Source organism: Natrix helvetica, assembly GCF_964273705.1.
Source record: "Natrix helvetica genome assembly, chromosome: 9".
NCBI classification, from domain to species: domain Eukaryota; kingdom Metazoa; phylum Chordata; class Lepidosauria; order Squamata; family Natricidae; genus Natrix; species Natrix helvetica.
The window spans coordinates 3,892,213-3,915,074 of record NC_138560.1 but is presented as its reverse complement, the minus strand read 5'-3'; the positions used below and the strand labels follow the sequence as shown (position 1 = coordinate 3,915,074).

The following is a 22,862-nucleotide window of genomic DNA, read 5'->3' as shown; positions in this document are numbered from 1 at the left end:
GGAAACGGCGTATGGCTGTGATTCAAAACATCTCTGGAAATGTGTCCACCTGTGCAAAAGAAAAGAAAGGTAAACTGAGGACACAGAGGGAGGGGTGGAGACCAAATCCCACAAGTTGCCTTTGTGGAGTTGGCATTTTGAGGCTGGCTTTGAGGTTTGTGCCCAGGGCAGGCTCAACTTATTCAAATTTGCCAACCACAAATATTTTCAAACTTTCAAATCCTTTTCCGCTTACCAGCATGCTTAGTTCTGGGACAGAAAAAAGCCCAGGAAGGAATATTTGCAGGGATGAGAGTTGCTTGCTGGCCGGGGAATTCTGGGAGTTGAAGTCCACATGTCTTAAAGTTCATAAGCAAGATGGCCAGGGAATTCTGGGAGTTGAAGTCCACACATTTAAAGTTCATAAGCAAGATGGCCGGGGAATTCTGGGAGTTGAAGTCCACACATTTAAAGTTCATAAGCAAGATGGCCGGGGAATTCTGGGAGTTGAAGTCCACATGTCTTAAAGTTCATAAGCAAGATGGCCGGGGAATTCTGGGAGTTGAAGTCCACATGTCTTAAAGATCATTAGTTTGCTTGCTGGGGAATTCTGCGAGTTGAAGTCCACACATTTAAAATTCAGAAGCAAGATGGCTGGGGAATTCTGGGAGTTGAAGTTTACACGTCTTACAATTGCTACGATTGAGAAACAGAGCTCCGGTGACTTCCCTGGGTGGGGAAAAAAGCATCTTGGAACATGTACAAAAGGGCCTTTTCTACTCCCTGTTCTTCTAGTCCTAGGGGAAAGTTTAACTTCCTGGGACATTCTTGCTCAAGGCTAATTTTTGTAATCGGAGAAGCAAACAAGTTCAAGATTGCCCAGAGGGATTATCTCAAAAAGCTGTGGGATCACATCCCAGTCTCACCACAAAGGTTGCATGACGGGTTACGAGCGGCAGAGAAAAATGCCTGGTACTTCAAGGTACTTTAGTTTCACAGTAGTTATTGTTAGACCAGGCTGAACTTTATCCAAGAAACCTCAGCAGCACATATTTAAGTCCCAGTCAGTGCTGGGTTGGCCTTTCACTGAATTTCGTTTTTATTTCATCCCCCATTTGCAAAGAGATTTGGCCAATAATTCTTTTTAAAAGAGTTGTTGTTAGCTGCATAGTCAGGTCTGACACATCGCGGCCCCATGGACAACGTTCCTCCAGGCCTTCCTGTCCTCTACCATCCTCTGGAGTCCATTTAAATTCACACCTCCTGCTTCGGTGACTCCATCCAGCCACCTCCTTCTCTGTCATCCCCTTCTTCTTTTGCCCTCAATCGTTCCCAGCATCAGGCTCTTCTCCAGGGAGTCCTTCTTCCTTCTCATTAGGTGGCCAAAGGATTTGAATTTCCTCTTCAGGATCTGACCTTCTAAAGAGCAGTCAGGGTGGATCTCCTCCAGGACTGACTGGTTGGATGGCCTTGCAGTCCAAGGGACTCACAGGAGTCTTCTCCAGCACCACCGTTCTTTGGCACTCAGCCTTCCTTATGGTCCAACTTTCACAGCCATCCATTGCAACTGGGAAAATCAGAGCCTTGACTATACGCCCTTTTGTTGGCAGGGTGATGTCTCTGCTTTATAGTAGTACAGGAGCCCAAAATTCTACTCTTTAAAAGAGTAAACAGAGCCCCAGATTTCTGTGGCTAAGCAAGGCAGCTGTTAAGCGAGTCTTGCCCCGTTTTACAACCTTTCTTGCCACAGTTGTTAAGTGAATCACTGCAGCTGTTAAGTTAGCGACACAGTTGTTAAGTGAATCTGGCTTCCCCGTTGACTTTGGGTTGCAAAAGGGGGGATCACACGACCCCTGGATACTGCAACCGTCCATAAATATGAGTCGGTTGCCAAGCATCTGGATTTTGATGACCTGAACATAGGGAAGTTGCAACTGTCGTAAGTGTGAAAAACAGTCACAAGTCGCTTTTTTAATACAATAATACAATAGCAGAATTGGAAGGGACCTTGGAGGTCTTCTAGTCTAGGCAGTAAACCCTATACCGTTTCAGACAAATAGCTATCCAACATCATCTTAAAGACTTCCAGTGTTGGGGCATTCACAACTTCTGGAGGCAACTTCTGTTCCACTGATTAATTGTTCTCACTGTCAGGAAATTTCTCCTCAGTTCTAAGTTGCTTCTCTCCTTGATTAGTTTCCACCCATTGCTTCTTGTTCTACCCTCAGGTGCCTTGGAGAATAGTTTGACTTTTAGTGCCATTGTAACTTCAAACAATCACTAAATGAACTGTGGTAAGTCAAGGACTACTTGTAGAAATAGTATGATACTACAGCGCTCGTTTGGTGATTTGCTTCTTGTGAGCACTGATGGTACCCCAAATTAAATCATCGTTTCCTTATTTAGTTGACTAAATCATCAGCAACTGGATTCTCTTCCGCCATCTTGTGGCCTGTTAGGTTTAATGCTGTGTTGCGCCACCTCGGAAATGTTAAGGCATGTGGAACTTCAACTCCCAGAGTTCCCCAGGATGGCTGGAGAATTCTGGGAGTTGAAGTCCGTACATCTTGAAATGGCCAAGGTTGAGAAGCACTGCCATAAAGCCCGTGTGGGCAAACGAGTGAATTTGTTAGCCACTTATCAAGATTCCTGGCAAGCAACAGCAGACGTGTCTGCAGGGTGAGATCAGAAAAGTCAAATGGTGCCCCTCACACACACACCCTGTGGGCATCCTGTGTGCCAGTAGCCTACAACTGATATAATTTACTGGCTTACTGGTGGTCTAAAGGTTTGGTAGACTTCCGTACAAAAATATCGAGCTTTTGGGGATCCCCTTTTTAATGGCTTTCATATTTCTTGTGGTAAATGCAACTTACCAAAGAACGTCATTGTTGAACCGTTGGCCAAGAAATCTCGAGATATATTTGGACTTTGGTTCCTACAGAATTGTTTTGTTCAATAACAAAAGTGCAGTAAAAAATAAACTTTAGTCTGACATTGCTTGAGTTCATGTTTACTTAGTTATTTTTATTTATTTAAACAATGCTTGCAGCTGCTCAATCGCAGGACGGTTATTCTCAGCCAGGCACAGAAGGTGGAATACCGAAAAGAACATCATGGTCTACAAAATAATAAGATGTGTCTCAGGACTAAAATCAATCAATGTTCAATTGGTAAAGACATAAATAAGACCAGCCCATGATCAGGACTGATGGGGGAAAGCCAGGATTACATTTGTCTGCATCACACTTCCTTCTCCTGAGCTCACAATGGGAGGGCTTTCGGATCTTTTTAAAAGTGCAAAAATAACTTGAAAATGTTGGTCCTTTTTTCTTTCTTTCTCTCTCTCTTTCACACTCTCTTTTTCTGTCTTTCCCTTCCTTCCTTCCTTCCTTCCTTCCTTCCTTCCTTCCTTCCTTCCTTCCTTCCTTCCTCTTCTCCTTCTCTCTTCCCTCCCTCCTTTCTCCTTCCTTTTTCCTTCTTCCCTTCTTTTTTCCTTCCTTCCTCCCTTTCTCCCTCCCTCCCCCTTGCTTCTCCACGCTCCTTCCTTCCTTTTTTCCTTCCTGCCTTCCTCCTTCCCCCTTCCCCTCCTCTCCTCCCTCCCTCCTTCCTTCCTTCCTCCCTCTCTTTCTTTCTTCCTCCGTCTCTCATTCCCTCTCCTTTCTCCTCCTTCCTTCCTCCCTCCCTCCCTCCCTCCCTTCCGTCTTTCTTCCTTCCTTTCTCCCTCCATCCATCCTTCTATCTTCTCCTCCCTCTACCTTCTCCTCCCTCCCTCCTAACTTCCTCCCTCTTTCTTCCTTCCTTCCTTTCTCTCTCCATCCAACCCTCTACCTTCTCCTCCCTCTACCTTTTCCTCCCTCCTTCCTTCCTCCCTCCTTCCTTCCTTTCTCCCTCCCTCCTTCCCTCTCCCTTCTCTTCCCTCCCTCCTTTCTTTCTTTCTTCCTTCCTTCCTCCATCCCTCCTTCCCTCTCCCTCCTCCTCCTCCCTCCCCATTCACTGTCCTACCTAAAGCAACCAACTAATATGACAATTTCTTATCTGCTTTTTATCAGCTAGGCTTTTTGGAGGGGGTGGGAGAGGATTAGAACAGAACTTTGTGGTCACGCCACTGATTTCTTCCGTGCCATGAATCACACATCCTACCTCACTTGACTTGGCCCAAATGGAACAGGGTGGCAGGGGGGGGGAGAGAATAGCCACTCTCAGAGCAGCAATGCAATACACACGGGCACTGATTAAAATCTACCGAAAGAGGAAAACGTGACATCTTCTTTCTTTTCCAGGCCTTGAGCTGCTCTGTGGATGAAAGAATAGCAGAGACCACTGTCTAAGGTGGTTGCGGGCCTCCAGTCCAAACTCCCCCCTTTCTCAGCACCAGGAGCCATTGCACGAATCGATTTTATTTTGCAATTTGTTTAGCGCTGGCACGCCCTCTGTTCCCAACGCTGAACTGACAGACGGGGCCCACCGCCAGCCTTGGAGCCTGCCTGACCCTCCCTTCCCTGCAAGCATCGACCTGTCCACCCCACTTGCTGACTTCAAACCCCCCCCCCTCCCTGCTTTGCAGCCGGTGAAGCTGTTTGTTATTTCCTCTTTGGTTCTTCCCTCACCACCACCACTTCACTACTCATTGCTTGTGTCACTTCAATCCTCCAGTTCCCTCCCTCCCTCCCTTCTTCCTTTCTTTCTTTCGATCTGGTTGGGCTCCTTCCTGACACACGGCACTGCCCTGGCCAACCTCCAGGTTGGCAACAGGAAACTGGCAAGCTCCCTTCCTTCCTTCCTTCCTTCTCTCCCCTGGGAATTCCAGCATGGCAATGGCACCCCCTGGGCCAGCTTGGATGGCCCGCCGGACCGGAGCCCACCGTTCTTTGGAGAAAGCCCTCCAGGGGTTAACCAAGCTGCAACAGCTGGTGTGCCAACCTCAGATGGCACTTCGGAATAGCCCACCACACCTGCCTTCCCTTCTGCCCGGGATCTACCACCACCTGAAGCTGATTCGGGAGCATTACGGGGCCGGTTTGGCCGAAGTTTGGGAATCTGATTTCTTTCGTGTTTTTTTCCTGAATCTGCTGGAAAAGATTAAGCAAACTACACGGCTGTTCAAAAGAGGGAAAGACAAGGAGGAGGTTTTGCTGGAAGGCTCAATTGCCAGGTAAAAATAAAAGGATATTTTATCCCCGTTCGCTTTATTTTCATTGCATTTTTTTTAAAAAAAAGCTTCCAGGATCTCTCTTTATTGTTTTAATGTTGCATTTACCTCCAGATCTGGAAGCCGCTTAGAGCCGCCTTCGGTGACCTCCAAAGAAATAGTTTTAAAATATTAAAGCTGCACGGTTTCACATTAGCTACAATGTTGTTGATTTATTCCTTTATTTATTAAATAAGCAATAATTATATATTGTAGCTTATTGAAACCGTGTCGTTTTAACATTTTTATGATCTTTTTACTTATTTCATCATTTGTACGCCGTCTTCTAGATTCACTTTAGAGGGAATTTGGGCAGCATAAAAATTTAGCAAATGAAAATAAATAGTATTTACCTACTTCCTTTAAGCACTAGCATAATTATTATTCAGCCAATAGTCAGGTTTTGAATTATGAAGTGTTTCCCAGCCCTTGCTGAATCTAATTGTAAATGATGATGGTGATAATAATAATAACAATAATTGTTATTATTATTGTGGTACAATTTTTAATTGTGATACATTTTTAAATTTTCAGTTGACCAAATTTCATGTTTAATGAATAAAAGAATAATAATAATTTTAAGAAGATACTTGGTTGATACCTAGGATGCTGGCAGCAACCCATATCAACCATTAGCACCAGTCAATGGTATTTCTGATGCATTTTTAAATGTTCAGTTGACTGAGTTTCATGTTTAATGAGTAAAAATAATAATAATGCAAAAGGACAACAAAAAACAACAACACTAATAATTCCGGTAATAATAGAAACCAAGGTTGAACTGTTATGGGAAACAATGACATCTGGACCGAAACATATTGGAGACAACCAGAATAGTAAAGAAATGAGGAATTTTTGTGCATGAGAGGAGGGTGGAAAGTATCGTTTTAACCATCTTGTTTTACGGAACTGTGAAATAGAAAAGATTTCTCCTGAATTATATAGGGTATCCGGCTTGAGTAGTGGGTTGATCTAGAATAGGGGTCTCCAATCTTGGCAACTTTATGACTTGTAGACTTCAACTCCTAGAATTCCTCAGCCAGCACGTCGTAAAAGTTGCCAAAATTGGTCCAGATTAGAAGACCTCCAAGGTCCCTCCCAACTCTGTTATTCAATCACTTTGGACCCAAATCCTGCTTTAAAATCACAGCTCGTATAAAGATAACAACCCATTGTTAAAAGCAGAGGAGGAAGGGCTGATAAACGAAAATAAGAACCATGGTTTACACTGTTTCCCCTTTATCAATGGCAATATGGTGGTTTGATAACCAGCCTCTCCTTTCCCTGCCTGTGGGGCCCCTCAGGTAAAAATAAAAAGCTAAATTCACAGGTGCCAGAGAGAAAGAGAGATAAACCAGACTGGATTTTGAAAAAAAGGAGAGAAAAAAAGGGAGTGCCATCTTATCAAACTACCTTTGGCACCCTCTGGGCCTGCATTAAGAAGCTGCCTCAAAATATGTCCGTTGCTGTAATTAACTGTATACAATAGCAGAACTGCTTGCTCTTTGCAAAATAAAGAGTCAAGTTAGCTGGGTTTGAATCAGCGAAGATGGCCAAGTTATTGTTTTATTATCCCTCTCCCAGTCCTCGTCTGGCTTCCGACATAAGCCATGGTTTGTTAAAAGGGCGGCTGTATGGCGCGAGGGGTCTGAAAAAAAAGGCCACATGGCTGCGGCTGCCATCTTGACTTATTTGACTTCCCCACACCCGTCAACCCCACTGGCACTCCTGCTTTGCTTAAGCCTTGATTTCTGACCAAGCCCTGAATCCATGCATTCAGCTAACCAGGGGTGTGCAAACTTGGCAACTTTAAGACTTGTGGACTTCAACTCCCAGAATTCTGGGAGTTGAAGTCCACAAGTCTTAAAGTTGCCAAGTTTGCACACCCCTGAGCTAAGCCATAATCGGCCTACAAACCGACAATGGTTGATTTCCGCCAACAGTTTGAGCTGACCGTAATTTGGGCCTCGTGCAACCTGGGTTTTTTTGGCCATTCCATCTCAATCTGTGCCCCCCTGTTAAATGTAAATGCTCCCGCCTCCCCAGTTTTTAGTGGTTATAAGGGGATGCGGTAGCTCAGTGGCTAAGACACTCAGCTTGTTGATTAGAAGTTCGCCAGTTCGGCGGTTCGAATCCCTAGCACCGCGTAACGGAGTGAGCTCCCGTTACTTGTCCCAGCTTCTGCCAACGAAAGCACGTAAAAAAGGCAAGTAGAAAAATAGGGGCCACCTTTGGTGGGAAGGTAACAGCGTTCCGTGCGCCTTCCGCGTTTAATCATGCCGGCCACATAACCACGGAGACGTCTTCGGACAGCAATGGCTCTTCGGCCTTGAAACAGAGATGAGCACCGCCCCCTAGAGTCAGGAACGACCAGCACATATGTGCGAGGGGAACCTTGACCTTTACCTAAGGGTTGCAAGAAAAGGAGATCGGGATTGCACACTGCCCACTTCTGATAAATCAGACAGTGACGGTCAAGGCCCAGTCTGAGATTCGTTTACTCTGTCTGTCAAATGGGTGCTTTTAAAGGTGGCACTTGGGAGTCCCATGCACTTTAATGAGCCTTCTCAGACACGTCTCTTGCGTCAGTTCTACCCTTCTAACACCCATTTATGGGTGATGGAGGAAATTCGTTGCTGTCTGATGCCCGTCTCTTCTGCAGCTGCTATAAATGTCATATTGCAAAGTTTCCAGGCTCCAACAAACAGAGGATCATGTTAAAGTTCACCTCTTTATTTCTGGCAGGCAGGTGGGGCCTGAACAGATTCACTTTTCTTCAGGCCAAAGCTGTTCAATAAAGACCAGGCTGCCTTTCTTTCTTTCCTTCCCTTTCTTCCTTCCTTCCTCAATTCCCTTCCTTCCTTCCCTTCCTTCCTTTCTTCCTTCCTTTCCTACCTTCCTCAATTCCCTTCCCTTCCTTCCTTCCTTCCTTCCCTTTCTTCCTTCCTTCCTCAATTCCCTTCCCTCCCTTCCCTTCTTTTCTTCCTTCCTTTCCTACCTTCCTCAATTCCCTTCCTTCCTTCCCTTTCTTCCTCAATTCCCTTCTCTTCCTCCCTTCCCTCCCTTGCTTCCCTGCCTCCCTGAATTCCCTTCCTTCCTTCCTTTCCTTCCTTCCTTCATCAATTCCCTTTCCTTCCTTCCTTTCCTACCCTTCCTTCCTTCCTTCCTTCCTTCCCTCCCTCCCTCCTCCCTCCTTTCCTTTCTTTCCTTGTTTCTTTCTTTCTCTCTTTCCTTTTTCTTTCTTTCCCTCCCTCCCTCCTCCCCCCTCTCTCTTTCTCTCTCCAGTATTTGCAAACCATTATAGATTTGAAGTTGGCAGGTAACAGGATAACAGAGTTGGAAGGGACCTTGGAGGTCTTCTAGTCCAACCCCCTGCTCTAGCAGGAGAACCTGTACCATTCCAGACAAATGGATCTCCGGTCTCTTCTTAAAAGCCTCCATTGATGGAGCCCCACAACCTCTGAAGGAAAGCTGTTCCACCGATTAATTGTTCTTCTTACGGTCAGGAAATTATTCCTTAGTTCTAGATTGTTTTTCTCCATGATTAGAATTGCATTTAGTGCCCCTGCTATCCCGTTTTGGCTTCCAGGTTGGTGAGGGAGGCCCAAAATGGGGCACGGAGGGGAGGTGGGGTGGCATGTAACGACAAAAAGGTTAGCCATCACTAGTATAGGGTCTCCTTCTTGAACAGGGGGCTGGACTAGAAGACCTCCAAGGTCCCTTCCAACTCGGTTACTCTGTAGTTTCCACCCATTGCTTCTTGTCCTGCCTTCAGGTGCTTTGGAGAATAGTTGACCCCCCCTCAAATATTGGAAGACTGCTATCATGTCAGCCTAATCCTTCTTTTCATCAAACTAGAGATGTAATCAATTCCTGCAACCGTTCTTCGTATGTCTTCTTCAGCCTTCTAATTCAACTTTTCCTTCACTTCCCTTTGCAGGAGGAATCTAACAAAGCTTTCCCTGATCTTCAGTCACATGTTGGCTGAACTACAAGCCGTGTTTCCCAACGGGGAGGACCAAGGCAGCACATACCAGCTGAGCAAGCAAGAGGCCCAGGTCTTCTGGAGGGCCACCTGGAGGGAACGGTGAGCCCCCGAAAACCAATTTTTTACAAGACCTTTACAACGCCTTCCCGGGCGATGAGATCTGTTCTTCATTACATGTCTTGCTCCTCCTTTCTGCATGCATCCTGTCTCTGCTTCCATCAATAGTACAGGAAGTCCTCAACGTATGACCACAATTGAAAATTTCTGTTGCTAAGCGACACATTTGTTAAGGGAGTTTTGACCCATTTTATGGCCTTTTTTGCCATGGTTGTTAAGTGAATATCTGCAGTTGTTAAGTTAGTAACCCGGTTGTTAAGTGAATCTGGCTTCCCCACTGACTTTACTTGTCAGAAGGCCACAAACGGGGATCACATGACCGCACATTTATGATGTGACCGTCATAAATATGTGTCAATTGCCAAGAGTCTGAATTTTGATCACATGACCATGTGAAAAATAGTTCCTGAATGAACTATTCACGAACTGCTCCTAAATGAAGGAGTGGAACGTCTGCTAGTTTGAACTGAGGTAATGGAATGTGAAGCAACTGGCGGTTGGAACAGAATTCTTTTCAGGTGGGGAGGGGGAGTAGAACTCCTTAGCATCAGAGCATGTTAATTACTGTATAATACTAATGATCTGATGGTCATTTCAAAAAATCCTTTCTTAGCAAGCACCTAGAAGCCAAAAGGAACATACATGCCAAATTTCAAGTTTGTAGGTTTTGCAATTCTGGAGATTTCGTGATGAGTGAGTGGTCCCTTGCCTTTTATATATAGAGATAAATAAATGTCATTCTTCTAGTACTTGAGATGTTTTTTTCAAACAATCCTTGGTTCTTTGTTTGGAAAAACTTGCAATTCAATTTATCGGGATTGGGGAAAACAATACAAAATTATTGCAACCAGCTTTTAAAAGTCCAAATTGATTTGAATTTTCACTTGATTAACAAATCCAATTGATTATTGTTGTTCTTCGGCTTTGATTGGGCTCTTAAGTGTCTGTCGATGCTTTATGACGTCAGGTTTGGTTATATTCACTACTTTAATCCTGTTTAGCTGTAATCGATAGCATTAAAAGTTTCTTAGAGTGAAAGTTCAATGGAAAGGGCCCATCAGCCAATAAAAAAAAAAAAGATCATTTATTATCTTTTCTTAAATCCTTACGAAGCATTGCATGTGGGTCCAACATAACAAGGAAGAGCATCAACCTTTGAACTGAAATGATTTAATGATATCTCGGATTCCCAGACCTTGGAAATGGTAGATCTATAAAGAGATCTACTTATCATTTTCTTGGTCAATTTTCAGAGTTCCCTCTACATCTGGGGTGGGTTGCTGCTGGTTTTACTACTGGTTCAAAATCCGTGCATTCCAGACGCACGCTGTGCTTGTGTGCGCTATTCAATATACATGGTTCTTCGCGCATGCGCAGAACAATTTACAGTGAGCTGCACACACGCAGTCACTAAAACCCAAAATGGCGGAGGCCCAGCAGCGGTGAGGGAACTGGTTTGGGTTATGGCAGGCCTGGGTCGCTGCCGGTTTTGCGACCCAGGCCTGAATTCCACTACCGGCCCAGCCAAACTAGGCCAAACTGGGAGCAAACCCCCCCTGCTCTACACGCGTCTTCACAAGGTGCTGAAACATGCATGTTGATGCCCATAAGAATCACTTCGATTCACAATTCCTCTCAGTCCCACTCTCCGTTTCTCACATAAACAGAATAATAGAGTTGGAAGGGCCCTTAGAGGTCTCCTAGTCCAACCCCCTGCCTAGGCAGGAAACCTTATACCTTTCAGACAAATGGCTATCCAATCTGTTCTTAAAAGTCTCCAGTGTTGGAGCATTTACAAGTTCTGGAGGCAAGTCATTCCACAGATTAATTGTTCTCAATATCAGGACATTTCTCCTCAGTTCTAAGTTGCTTCTCTCCTTGATTAGTTTCCACCCATTGCTTCTTGTCCTGCCCTCAGGTGCCTTGGAGAATAGCTTGACTCCCTCTTCTTTGTGGCAACCCCTGAGATATTGGAAGACTGCTATCATGTCTTCCCTGGTCCTTCTTTCTATTAAACTAGACATACCCAGTTCCTGCAACAGTTCTTCATATGTTTTAGCCTCCAGTCCCCTAATCCTCTTTGTTGCTCTTCTCTGCACTCTTTCTAGAGTCTCCACATCTTTTCTACATCGTGGCAACCAAAACTGAATGCAGTATTCCAAGTGTGGCCTTACCAAGTCCTTATAAAGTGGTATTAACCCTTCACGTGATCTTGATTCTATCCCTCTGTTGATGCAGCCTAGAACTGTGGCAGCTATAACCTTTCCTTTTTCTTCTCTGTAGGAGCCTCGTCCCCTGGTCTGAATTTCAAAAAGGTCTCCAGCAAGTCCATTTGGTAGATTCTGGTCCGATGGCCATCGCCCTGAAGTCCACCATTGACCTGACCTGCAGTGGCCATATCTCCATATTTGAATTTGACATCTTCACGCGTCTCTTCCAGGTAGATTGTGGGAAGCTATTTATTTATTTATTTATATTTATTTCACTTTTCTTTCCCCTTCCCCCTTTATTATTTTTATAAGAAATATACTTGAAACTCCTTCCTCCTCCTATTTTCCACACAACAACAACCTTGTAAGGGAGGCTGGGCTGAGAGAGAAGGACTCACCCAAGGTCATACAGCCAGCTTTCATGCCTAAGGTGGTACTAAAACTCACAGTCACCTGGTGATTGGCCCCAAATCCCCCCTGACCTTTCATGCCTAAGGTAGTACTAGAACTCACAGTCACCTGGTGATTGCCCCAAAGTCCCTCCAGTCAGCTTTCCTTCCAAGTGATACTAGAACTCAGAGTCACCTAGTGGTTGGCCCAAAGTCCCTCCAGTCGGCTTTCCTTCCAAGTGATGCTAGAACTCAGAGTCACCTAGTGGTTGGCCCAAAGTCCCCCCCAGCCAGCTTTCATTCCTAAGGTGGTACTAGAACTCACAGGCACCTGGTGATTGCCCCAAAGTCCCTCCAGTCAGCTTTCCTTCCAAGTGATACTAGAACTCAGAGTCACCTGGTGGTTGGCCCAAAGTCCCTCCAGTCGGCTTTCCTTCCAAGTGATACTAGAACTCAGAGTCACCTGGTGATTGCCCCAAAGTCCCCCCCAGCCGGCTTTCATTCCTAAGGTGGTACTAGAGCTCACAGCCTCCTAGTTTGTAGCCTGGTGCCTTCGCCACTAGACCAAGGTGTCTCTCATGCCATGGGCAGTGTCTCTATTTAACGCCGAAAATGAAACATGCCACAGATACACGATATTCAAAGGGTTTGAAAAAAAAGAAGAAATTTGGAAGCTTTTTTTTAGGGGCAAGCGAGCTGAAGGGGTGGGGGAAGCGAGCGGCCTCCTTACTCCTCACTCATGTTTGATGTTGTTTTTCTCTCTCTTCTCTCTTGTCTATCAGTCAGTGAGTTGTTGATCACGGGCAGGATGTGGCTTCCATAAAGTCCATCCTTCGAGGCTGCCAGGGTGGGTGGAAAGCAAGGGTCAACCACCCAGAGACGGAGCTGCAAAAGTTTCCATTTCTGAAAGTGGAAAAACAGCTCGCGTTCTTCAAAAGTGTGGGTGGAGAATTGAGAAGCTCAATCAACAGCCCTTCCTTGGCTCAATCCACCAAAGTAAACCGCAAGAAAAGGTGTCAAAAGAACCGCTCGGGTTCAAATTGGCGGGTTCATCAGAACTGACCCCCCCTGGCTGGATTTCAAGAAAGAACTATCAAGGGGGCAACCAAAGAGATGGGGGTCTTCCTCCAGGCTGTCCTAGCCTCTTAAGGACCAAAGGAACAGCGGCAACATTTTCAGTGGGGCGGTTGTGGGTGCAGGCGAGCAGAAGGGCAGAGCTGCCTGGCGGGTGGCGGAAACCGTGAGGTCCAGAGGAAGTGGATGCTCTCCCCACTTTTTAGCCACAAAGACAATTGGCGGTATCATCATGGAAAAAGTTGCATTCTGCCATCTCCAGTACCCTGGGTTTGCAACGTCTTGCAGTCACCTTTAGGCGAGATGAGCAGCATACACCTTGAATAAATAAATACCTTTTTACAAATAGCTCGTAGTTTCAACACATCTTAGGAAGCGCCCGACCCTGGCAGGGAGAAGGAACCAAGTGTGAAGTTAACTTGGGAGTTGCACAATCACAACTCTTTCTAAGTTCCTCAGGACCTTATCTAATTGTTCCCAAGAACTGGCTGCCGGATTGGGAGATACCTATACAGGTAGACCTTGATTTACAATAGTTGTACCTGCCGGCCATTCAAAGTTACAATGGCATTGAAAAGAGTGACTTGTGTTATGATCGTTTTTCACACTTCATCATCTTCTTTCAATGACCCCATAATCCCTTCCGTGATGGATTCTGGGCAACTGAATGGAGCTAGCAGAGTGTTTTAATGGCCGGATGCCCTTCCCCGTCGCCAGTGCAGAGTTTTGTTCAGTAGATATATTCCCATCCTGCCCAGAGAGAGAAATATCTGCCTCTAGCTAGGATAGAACTCACAGCCTCCTGATTGTGCCTCTAACTTAATGACTGCCGTGGTTCCCTTAACAACTCTGGCAAGGAAGGCCGTAAAACGGGCACAAAACTCCATTTAACAACCGTTTGCCTAGCAACAGAAATGTTGGGCTCGATGGTGGTCGTAGGTCGAGGATCACCTGTCTTCTAGGCAGAAGGTAATAAAGTAGTTAGCTCGAATTCTGCACCCGCGAGTCCTGTTTGTTCACACCACAAAACGATCCGTCTCACCAGGCACGAGCAGCTGTGCGAAATGAGGAAGCTGAACAGTAAACTGTGATTTATCCTGAGGCAATTTTTAAAAAAAGATATTCTCAACTTTTCAGTGGAGTCTCTCAGTTTTTCCCTTGTGAAAAAGCTGTTGGCTGTGAACATAAATTTGGATTTAAGATGGCGTTGTCCATGATCTGTTTGGCTTCTCCGTCTAATTCATTTCCCATTTTCTCTTCACAGCCTTGGTCCACCCTGTTGAAGAACTGGACGTATCTAGCAGTAACACATCCTGGTTACATGGCGTTCCTCACTTATGACGAGGTCAAGGCGCGGCTGCAGGGATATGTCAACAAACCGGGCAGGTGAATTCTCTAGAGATTTTATTATTCCGGGGGGCAGGGGCTAGTTTGATCTCAAAATACCTGCTCTCTCAGACCCCCTCTAGTTGATCTTATAATAAACTTTAATAAAAGATGTTTGTTAAAAATCATTTTTTTTCTGGACGCGCTGTAAAAACTGCATACGTATTGTTAGAAGTAGTTCTCGCTTAACGGTGGTCATTGGGACTCCAGTTTCCATCGTTAAGCAGTGAGGTCCTAAAGCGGAACGCCATATAGCCACGCTGCTTAGCGTCAGGAGCCCCAGCAGTCCCCCATTACTCTCCTTAAGCAAATCACTGTGGGCTGTTATGTGAGGACCTCATGTCATCAGAACGTTCGATTTCCCACCGGCTTCCCCATTGACATCGTGGGAAGCCGGCAGAGAAGGTTGCAAATTGTGATCACATGACCACCTTGGCTGAGGAATTCTGGGAGTTGGACAAAGTGGCCATGTTTGAGAACCACAAATTCTGCAGGAAGTTTGTTTTTTCCTAGCTAAACTTTGCTCCCACTCTGGTTCAAACTAGTTTGCTTGCAAAACATTCTCCGTAGCCGTAACTCTCCCCGCCACCCCAATTTTCGATTCACATTCTTGCTGTCTTGCTCCCCCAGCTACATTTTCCGTCTCAGTTGCACCCGCTTAGGCCAGTGGGCGATCGGCTACGTGACGGCGGATGGAGGCATTTTGCAAACCATCCCACAGAATAAGTCCCTCTTCCAGGCCTTGGTGGATGGACACAAGGAAGGCTTGTGAGTATCAGAGACGCAAGTGGACGTAAGAGGATTATCCTTGATCAGAAATCCATAACAGAGTCCTAATATCTTTCCTCCGGATCAATGACGCAACAGAATGGGCAAGCTGTCAAAATCTCCAGAAGGAAGAGTTTGAGTTGATCCAAATTTAGATTTATGGAATAATGTAGCTCTGGAGTTCTATTTATCTATTCATTAGATTTTGATTCCACCTTTATAACTTCATAGGTAACAAGGTGGCTCAGTGGCTAAGACGCGGAGCTTGTCTATCAGAAAGGTCGGCAGTTTGGCGGTTCGAATCCCTAGCGCCATATAATGGAGTGAGCTCCTGTTACTTGTCCCAGCTTCTGCCAACCTAGCAGTTCGAAAGCATGTAAAAAATGCAAGTAGAAAAATAGGAACCACCTTTGGTGGGAAGGGAACAGCGTTCTGTGAGCCTTTGGTGTTGAGTCATGCCGGCCACATGACCCCACGGAGACGTCTTCGGACAGCGCTGGCTCTTTGGCTTTGAAACGGAGCTGAGCACCGCCCTCTAGAGTCGGGAATGACTAACACCTATGTACGAAGGGAACCTTTACCTTTACCTAAGTAATTCAAGGTGGCAAACAATCCTAATACAGGTAGTCCTCGACTTACAACCGTTCATTTAGTGACCGTTCAAAGTTACAACGGCACTGAAAAAAGGGACGTATGGCCATGATTCATACTTAGGACCGTTGCAGCCCAAAGTCACATGATTAGAATTCAGACACTTTGCAACTGACTCATATTTATGACGGTTGCAACGTCCCGGAGTCATGTCATCCTTTTTTCTGACCGTCTGATAAACACAAAACCAACTTAACAAGTGTCACTAACTTAACAACTCCAGTGACTCAATAACTGCGACCAGAAAGGTCGTAAAATAGGACAAAATTCACTTAACGTAACGTGTCTCACTTAGCAACCGAAATGTTGGGCTCCATTGTGGTTGCAACTCAAGGGCTACCTGTACTCCTTCCTCCTCCTATTTTCTCCCACAACAACCCTGCGAGCTGAGCTGAGTTGAGAGATAGAGGGGGGGGGGACTGGCCCAAAGGCAGCCAACTAGGAATTCTGGGAGTTGAAGTCCACTGGAGGAACAGGGGTTTAAAAGCTTCCTCTGTCTTGTAGCTACCTGTATCCGGATGGGAAAAACATGAATCCGGATCTGGCGGAATTGACGGAAGGCTCCACTCGGAACCGAATTAAGGTCTCCCAGGTAAGTTAGTTACCTGAAAAGCCACAGGTGTTGTGTTAAGGCTGGAACAGCTAAAGGCCGCACACTCTTAGGAATTGTTCATGCCAGATAACTCTCAATTGTTTTCCAGTAGATGATAGTGATAGATATAAAGATATAGATAGATTACAGAAAGATGACATGGGTGGGTAGGTTGGGGGATGAGGGAGAGAGAGAGTGAGAGAGAGAGAGAAAGAGAGACTAAGAGAGACTAAGAGAGAGAGAGGAAGAGAGAGATGATAAATAGATAGATGATAGATAGATAGATAGATAGATAGATAGATAGATAGATAGATAGATGATAGATATAGATAGATAGATGATAGATAGATGATAGATAGATAGATAGATAGATAGATATAGATAGATGATAGATAGATAGATAGATAGATAGATAGATAGATAGATAGATAGATGATAGATAGATAGATAGATAGATATAGATAGATAGATAGATAGATAGATAGATAGATAGATAGATGATAGATAGATAGATAGATATAGATAGATAGATATAGATAGATAGATGATAGATAGATGATAGATAGATAGATAGATAGATAGATAGATAGATAGATAGATAGATGATAGATAGATAGATAGATAGATAGATAGATAGATAGATAGATGATAGATATAGATAGATAGATATAGATAGATAGATGATAGATAGATGATAGATAGATAGATGATAGATAGATAGATAGATGATAGATAGATAGATAGATAGATAGATAGATAGATAGATAGATAGATAGATAGATAGATAGATGATAGATAGATGATAGATAGATGATAGATATAGATGATAGATAGATAGATAGATAGATAGATAGATAGATAGATAGATAGATAGATAGATAGATGATAGATAGATAGATAGATGATAGTTGGAGGATGGATGGATGGATGGATCGATGGATGGGCAGGTGGGCAGGCAGAGAGAGAGACAAGGGGGAAAGAAAAGAAAAGAAAGCAAAGGGAAGAGGAGAAGAGAATGAAAAGAGAGAACACAGGAAAGCGAAGAAAAGAGAAGAGGAAGAGAAGAGGAGGAGATGAACAGGGAAAGGGAAGAGAGAAGAGAATGAAGGGGAAAGAGGAGAGGAAGAGGAGATAAAACTAGGACGGTGGTATTTATTTAAATTTCTCATTCTCATGTCAGTGGTATCTTGGTACTCAACTGCTTTGAAACTCACCCAATTTGGTACTCAACACATTTTGATGTGAACATTTTGTCCCGGTACTCATCATTTGTTTGGTACTCAACACACAAGCTCGAACTTGTCAGTGACGGCTGCATTGTGACTCACTACCTTCACTCATTATTCCTGATGGGAAATATTTGTTTGGTACAACCTTGCTCCTCCCGGAACCAATTAACAGTGCGTTGATCCCTGGTACCACTGTATTTTGACTCTGGTTTCACAACTCTTCTTCCTCTGCAGGAACAGTTCGAGCTCTACAGCCAGGTGGAATCCACCTTCCAGCTTTGCAAAATCTGTGCCGAGAACAACAAGGATGTTCAAATCCGGCCGTGCGGGCATCTTCTCTGCCGGGAATGCCTTAAGTCATGGCAGGTGATTTCCTTCCCCTCCCTTTCTGACGTCACTCATGTCGGGCACCTGTGGTGGCCAATTGCTAAGGCAGGACTTCCCTCAGACCCTCCCTCTCATTATAATCTCCTTCCTTCTTTTTCTTCTTTTCTTCTTTTTCCTTCATTCTCCTTTCTTCTTCCTTCCTTGCTTCCTTTTCTTCTTTTTCCTTCCCTCTTCATTCTCCTTTCTCTTTCCTTCTTTCCTCCCTTTCTTTTCTTCTTTTTCCTTCCCTCTTCATTCTCCTTTCTCCTTCCTTCCTCCTTTTCTTTTCTTCTTTTTCCTTCCCTCTTCATTCTCCTTTCTCCTTCCTTCCTCCTTTTCTTCTTTTTCCTTCCCTCTTCATTCTCCTTTCTCTTTCCTCCCTTCCTCCCTTTCTTTTCTTCTTTTTCCTTCCCTCTTCATTCTCCTTTCTCCTTCCTTCCTCCTTTTCTTCTTTTTCCTTCCCTCTTCATTCTCCTTTCTCCTTCCTTCCTCCTTTTCTTCTTTTTCCTTCCCTCTTCCTTCTCCTTTCTCCTTCCTTCCCCTCTTTTCCTATTTTTCCTTCCTTGATCGCTTCCCATCTTCCCCTCTTTTTCTTTGCCTTCCCTCTTTCCCTTTCTCCCTTCCTGTCCCTTCTTGCAGGGTCAAATGCAAAAGGGGGGAAAGGGGCCATTTTCGGGACTCCTGACATTGGGCGAACCGTATTCCTTGAGTCCTGGGGGGCAAATCCTAACGAGACCCTCTCTGTTTCCTTCCCAGCTTTCAAAATCTCCCACTTGCCCCTTTTGTCGCCAGACGATCTGGGGCCACGAAGATGTGGAGGTCAGCCCCTACAGCGCCAAGGAGGGCAGCCCGACGGCCAAGGAGGAGAGCGACGAGGGGGACCTGGAGGATGTGGACATGGTGTTGCAACAGCTGATGGTCATGCGCCAGGCTCAAGGGGTCAGTGTGAGATGAGAAGGACGAGGGAAGGAAAAAGAAGAAAAGGAAGGAAGGAGGGAGGGAAGGAAGGAAGGAGAATGACGAGGGAAGGAAAAAGAAGAAAAGGCAGGCAGGCAGGCAAGAAGGAAGGAAGGAAGGAAGGAAGGAAGGAAGGAAGGAAGGAAGGAAGGAAGGAAGGAAGGAAGGAAGGAGAATGATGAGGGAAGGAAAACGTTTCTAGCCTGGTGTTTGAACCATTATACCAAGCTGGGTTTTTTTTCCATGCCAAAGGTGGCACTAGAACTCTCAGTCACCTGGTGATTGACCTAAAGTCACCCAGCTAGCTTTCCTGCCCAAAGAGACACTAGAACTCACCATCTCCCAGTTTCTAGCCTGCTGTTTGAACCATTGCGCTAACCTGGGTTTTTTTTTCCCACCCCTGTCGTATGTTGTTGTTTTTTTCTGTGGGGAAAATGAGGATCCCCGTCAATCAATTGAACCGGTGGTGAAATGGCGGAAATGTTTTCCGGATGTTAAATAATTGGGGAGAAGGGGAACTGACCCTCCTCTCCTTTCTCCTTCCTCTGCTCCAGCAAGCGGCTCCCGTTTCCTCTCCCAACCTAGATCCTGCGCTGCAAACCCCTCCGGTACCCCCAAGACTAGATCTCCTGCAGCAGAGACCCCCGCCTCTTCCTCTTCCAGACTATCAAGTAAGTGAAAGCCTCAACTTACAACAGTCCATTTAGTGACCGAAGTCACAACCAAAAAAAGTGGTGTGGGGCCGTTGTTCACGCTTACGACCGTCGCAGCCTCCCCCGTGGTTCCCCTGATAAGAATTCAAACGCTGGGCCACCGACTCATATTTACGATGGTGTCCCGGGTTCACGTGATCCCCTTTTGCGACCTTCTGACAAGCCAAGTCCATGGGGAAGCCAGATTCACTTAACAACCGTGTTAACTTGACTTAACCACTGCAGTGCTTCCCATTAACAACTTGTTGTGGCCTGTCGGCTCCCGGCCCCTCCAGCAGCCGAATTGGAGGAGAAGGAGGCGTGGAAGTGAGGGTCAGCATCAAGGCGACCTGAGAGCTCCAGGGGGGGGGGTGGAAGAAGGAATGGAGCTGGCAGAGAGAGAGAGAGAGAGAGAGAGAGAGAGAGAGAGAGACAGAGGTGGATTCTGGGCTGTCCGTCAGCCCTCAATTGCAGAGTCAACAGCCCCCAGGTCCGGAGGTGGCTGATGAGGAAGAGGAGGAACAGCTGGGTCCAGGCAGAGGAGAGGAGAGCAGTGGAAATCTATGGGCCGGTCCTTGGGATGGAAGAGCCACCGCTGCTAGTGAAGCCCTACCCTAGCTCTGGGGATAAAAAGCAGGGGGTGGAGATGAATAGATGTGGCAGACAATTATTCATCTCCCGGCCGGACAGATTTGTTAGCCTGCGAGAGAAACTTTTTGCCGGGGCTGTCGACGCTCCTCATAAAGGAATCTTTGAGTTCACTTCAGAGGGTTTGTGGTGTTTGGAGAGCTGGGTCAGAACACAACTGTGGCAAAAGCAAGGTTGTAAAATGGAACCAAAATCACTTAGTAAGTGTGTTGCTCAGGAACAGAAATGTTGCGCTCAATGGTGGCTGTAAGCCGAGGACCACGCTGTATTTTGACTGCTGGGAATCTAAGACGTTGATGCCAGTTCTCTCCTCACCACCCCAACCCATTCCTTCTGCTGCCCATTTAGCCCGTCTCCTCTTCGACCCACTGGATCAGGGATCGGCCCCTGCCAAGCCTTCCTCCGTCCGACCCCTCGAGGAACACCTCCGCGGCGTCTCCATTTGAGGAGAGGCGACGGGAATCCCAGCTATGAGTTGCTTGCAGACAATCCAGGAGCAGGTAAAATAGATCTAGGACACGGGGTCTCCAAATGTTAAAAGACTTGTGGACTTCAACTCCCAGAATTCCTCAGCCAGCCACGCACTTCCCCATGCTGGCTGGGGAATTCTGGGAGTTGAAGTCCGCAGGCCTTAAAGCAGCCACAGGGATTTGGAGACCCCTGAACTAGAACCAATCGGTTCTAGATCCGCATGGAGATTTCTGGATTTTTATCCACCCATTTGTTGCAAATTGTGGTGTCTATGGGCAATCTGTTTCTGGCACTGCAGTGTTCAAAATTGTTTTGCCAGGAGAAAAGTCCCCAAATGAGATATCTTTTAACCTCTACACAGAGGTTAAATTCATCTCTATCTTCCTGAGTGGTGCCTTAGTAAGACCACACCTGGAGTACTGCATCCAGTTTTGGTCACCATACTATTAAAAAAGATGTTGAGACTCTAGGGGGAAAAAAGTGCAGAGAAGAGCAACCAGGATGATTAGGGCACTGGAAACTTAAACATATGAAGAACAGTTACAGGAACTGGGCATGGCTAGTTTCGTGAAGAGAAGGACCAGGGGAGGTGTGATAGCAGGGTTCCAATATTTGAGTGGGTGAAGCTATTCTCCAAAGCCCCCGAAGGTCAGACAAGGAATAATGGATGAAAAACTGAACAAGGAGAGATTCAACCTGGAAATAAGGCGGGATTTTCTGACCGTGAGAACAATGGAACAGAAGTTGCCTTCAGAAGTTGTGAGAGCTTCATCCCTGGAGGCTTTGAAGAAGAGATTGGACTGCCATTTGTCAGAAATGATGTAGGGTCTCCAGCTTGGGTGAGGTCGGGGGGGGGGGTTGGACTAGACCTCCATGGTCCCTTCCAATGTAATCTGGAATTTTGTCCTCTTCTAGGGTCGTATCTCATCTGCGCTGTCTGATTGGTGAAATCGAGTCTGGGAGAGCCAACCAACAGTGTCCACTCTGTTCTTCCACATGGCCAAATGAAGGAGAAGTTGTTTTACTCACAGTTCTGATGCTTCACCCAGCTTGCCTTCCAACAGAAGGAAATCAGTAGAGCTTTTGGAAGGACAATCGGGATGCTTTGGGTGTTTTGAATGTTTGACATAACACGTGTTTTTTCCTGGATGAACTACCATGATTTTATTATTCTATCTGGAACTTTGTAAGCATTGCTATTGGTAAACATCTCAAGAATCACATCTCCCTGTTTTGGGAAATGAGGATCTATCGGACAGTAACTACATGATCACCATTTGTGCCTTATAATAACAGTTCTCGACGCTTTCTTCACCACGAAACCCCTTCAAATACCTTTTGGGGCCACGGATATTCAAGAGTCAAGATTGAAATCGTAACGTTTCTTCAAGCCCTGTGACGACATCGTTAGCTGTGGTGGTGCAGTGGTTAGAATGCAGCATTGCAGGCTAACTCTGCCAATTGCCAGCAGTTCGATCCTGACCGGCTCAAGGTTAACTCAGCCATCCATCCTTCTGAGGTCGCTAAAATGAGGACCCAGATTGTTGGGGGGAATATGCTGACACTGTAAACCGCTTAGAGCAGTGTTTCTCAACCTTGGTGATTTTAAATACGGTGGACTTCAACTCCCAGAATCCTCCAGCCAGCACTGTGAAGTGGTATATAAGTCTAAGTGTTATTGCTCTTCCTTCCTTCCTCCCTCCCTCCCTCCCTCCCATCCATGGTGCACAATGATTAGAATGCAGCATTGCAGGCTAACTCTGCCGATTGCCAGCAGTTCGATCCTGACCGTCTCAAGGTGAACTCAGCCTTCCATCCTTCCGAGGTTGGTAAAATGAGGACTTAAGATTGCTGGGGGCAATGTGATGACTCTACAAACCACTTAGAGAGGGATGTAAAGCACTCTGAAGTGATATATATGTCTAAGTGCTACTGCTATTATCCCCCAGACCACAGACTGGGGAAGCACTGCATTATAACAGAGTCACCTTATTCATTTTGGAAAGAGGATTGGTTTTTTTTTGTTCAATCGTTTTTCTAGAAAAGCTGTACACTTCTTCTTCTTCAGCCGGAGAAGTATCACCTTTTTCTGTTTAAAACCTTAGAGCCAGAAGAAAAAGCAGGACTTTTAGAATTAAACTTGAGTTGAGTAAC

The 22,862-nt window shown here is 45.6% G+C and overlaps 1 protein-coding gene across 1 annotated transcript; it reads left to right on the top strand.

Moving 5' to 3' along the window:
• Nucleotides 1-4,185: 4,185 nt before the first annotated feature.
• On the top strand, nt 4,186-22,862 carry CBLC (Cbl proto-oncogene C). The gene is made up of 11 exons (XM_081961607.1): nt 4,186-5,134; nt 9,111-9,257; nt 11,559-11,715; nt 14,213-14,334; nt 14,965-15,102; nt 16,258-16,345; nt 17,809-17,940; nt 18,697-18,879; nt 19,452-19,568; nt 20,586-20,737; nt 21,624-22,862. The coding sequence occupies exons 1-10, from the start codon at nt 4,791-4,793 to the stop codon at nt 20,709-20,711; spliced, it is 1,554 nt and encodes a 517-aa protein (XP_081817733.1). The 5' UTR covers nt 4,186-4,790; the 3' UTR covers nt 20,712-20,737; nt 21,624-22,862.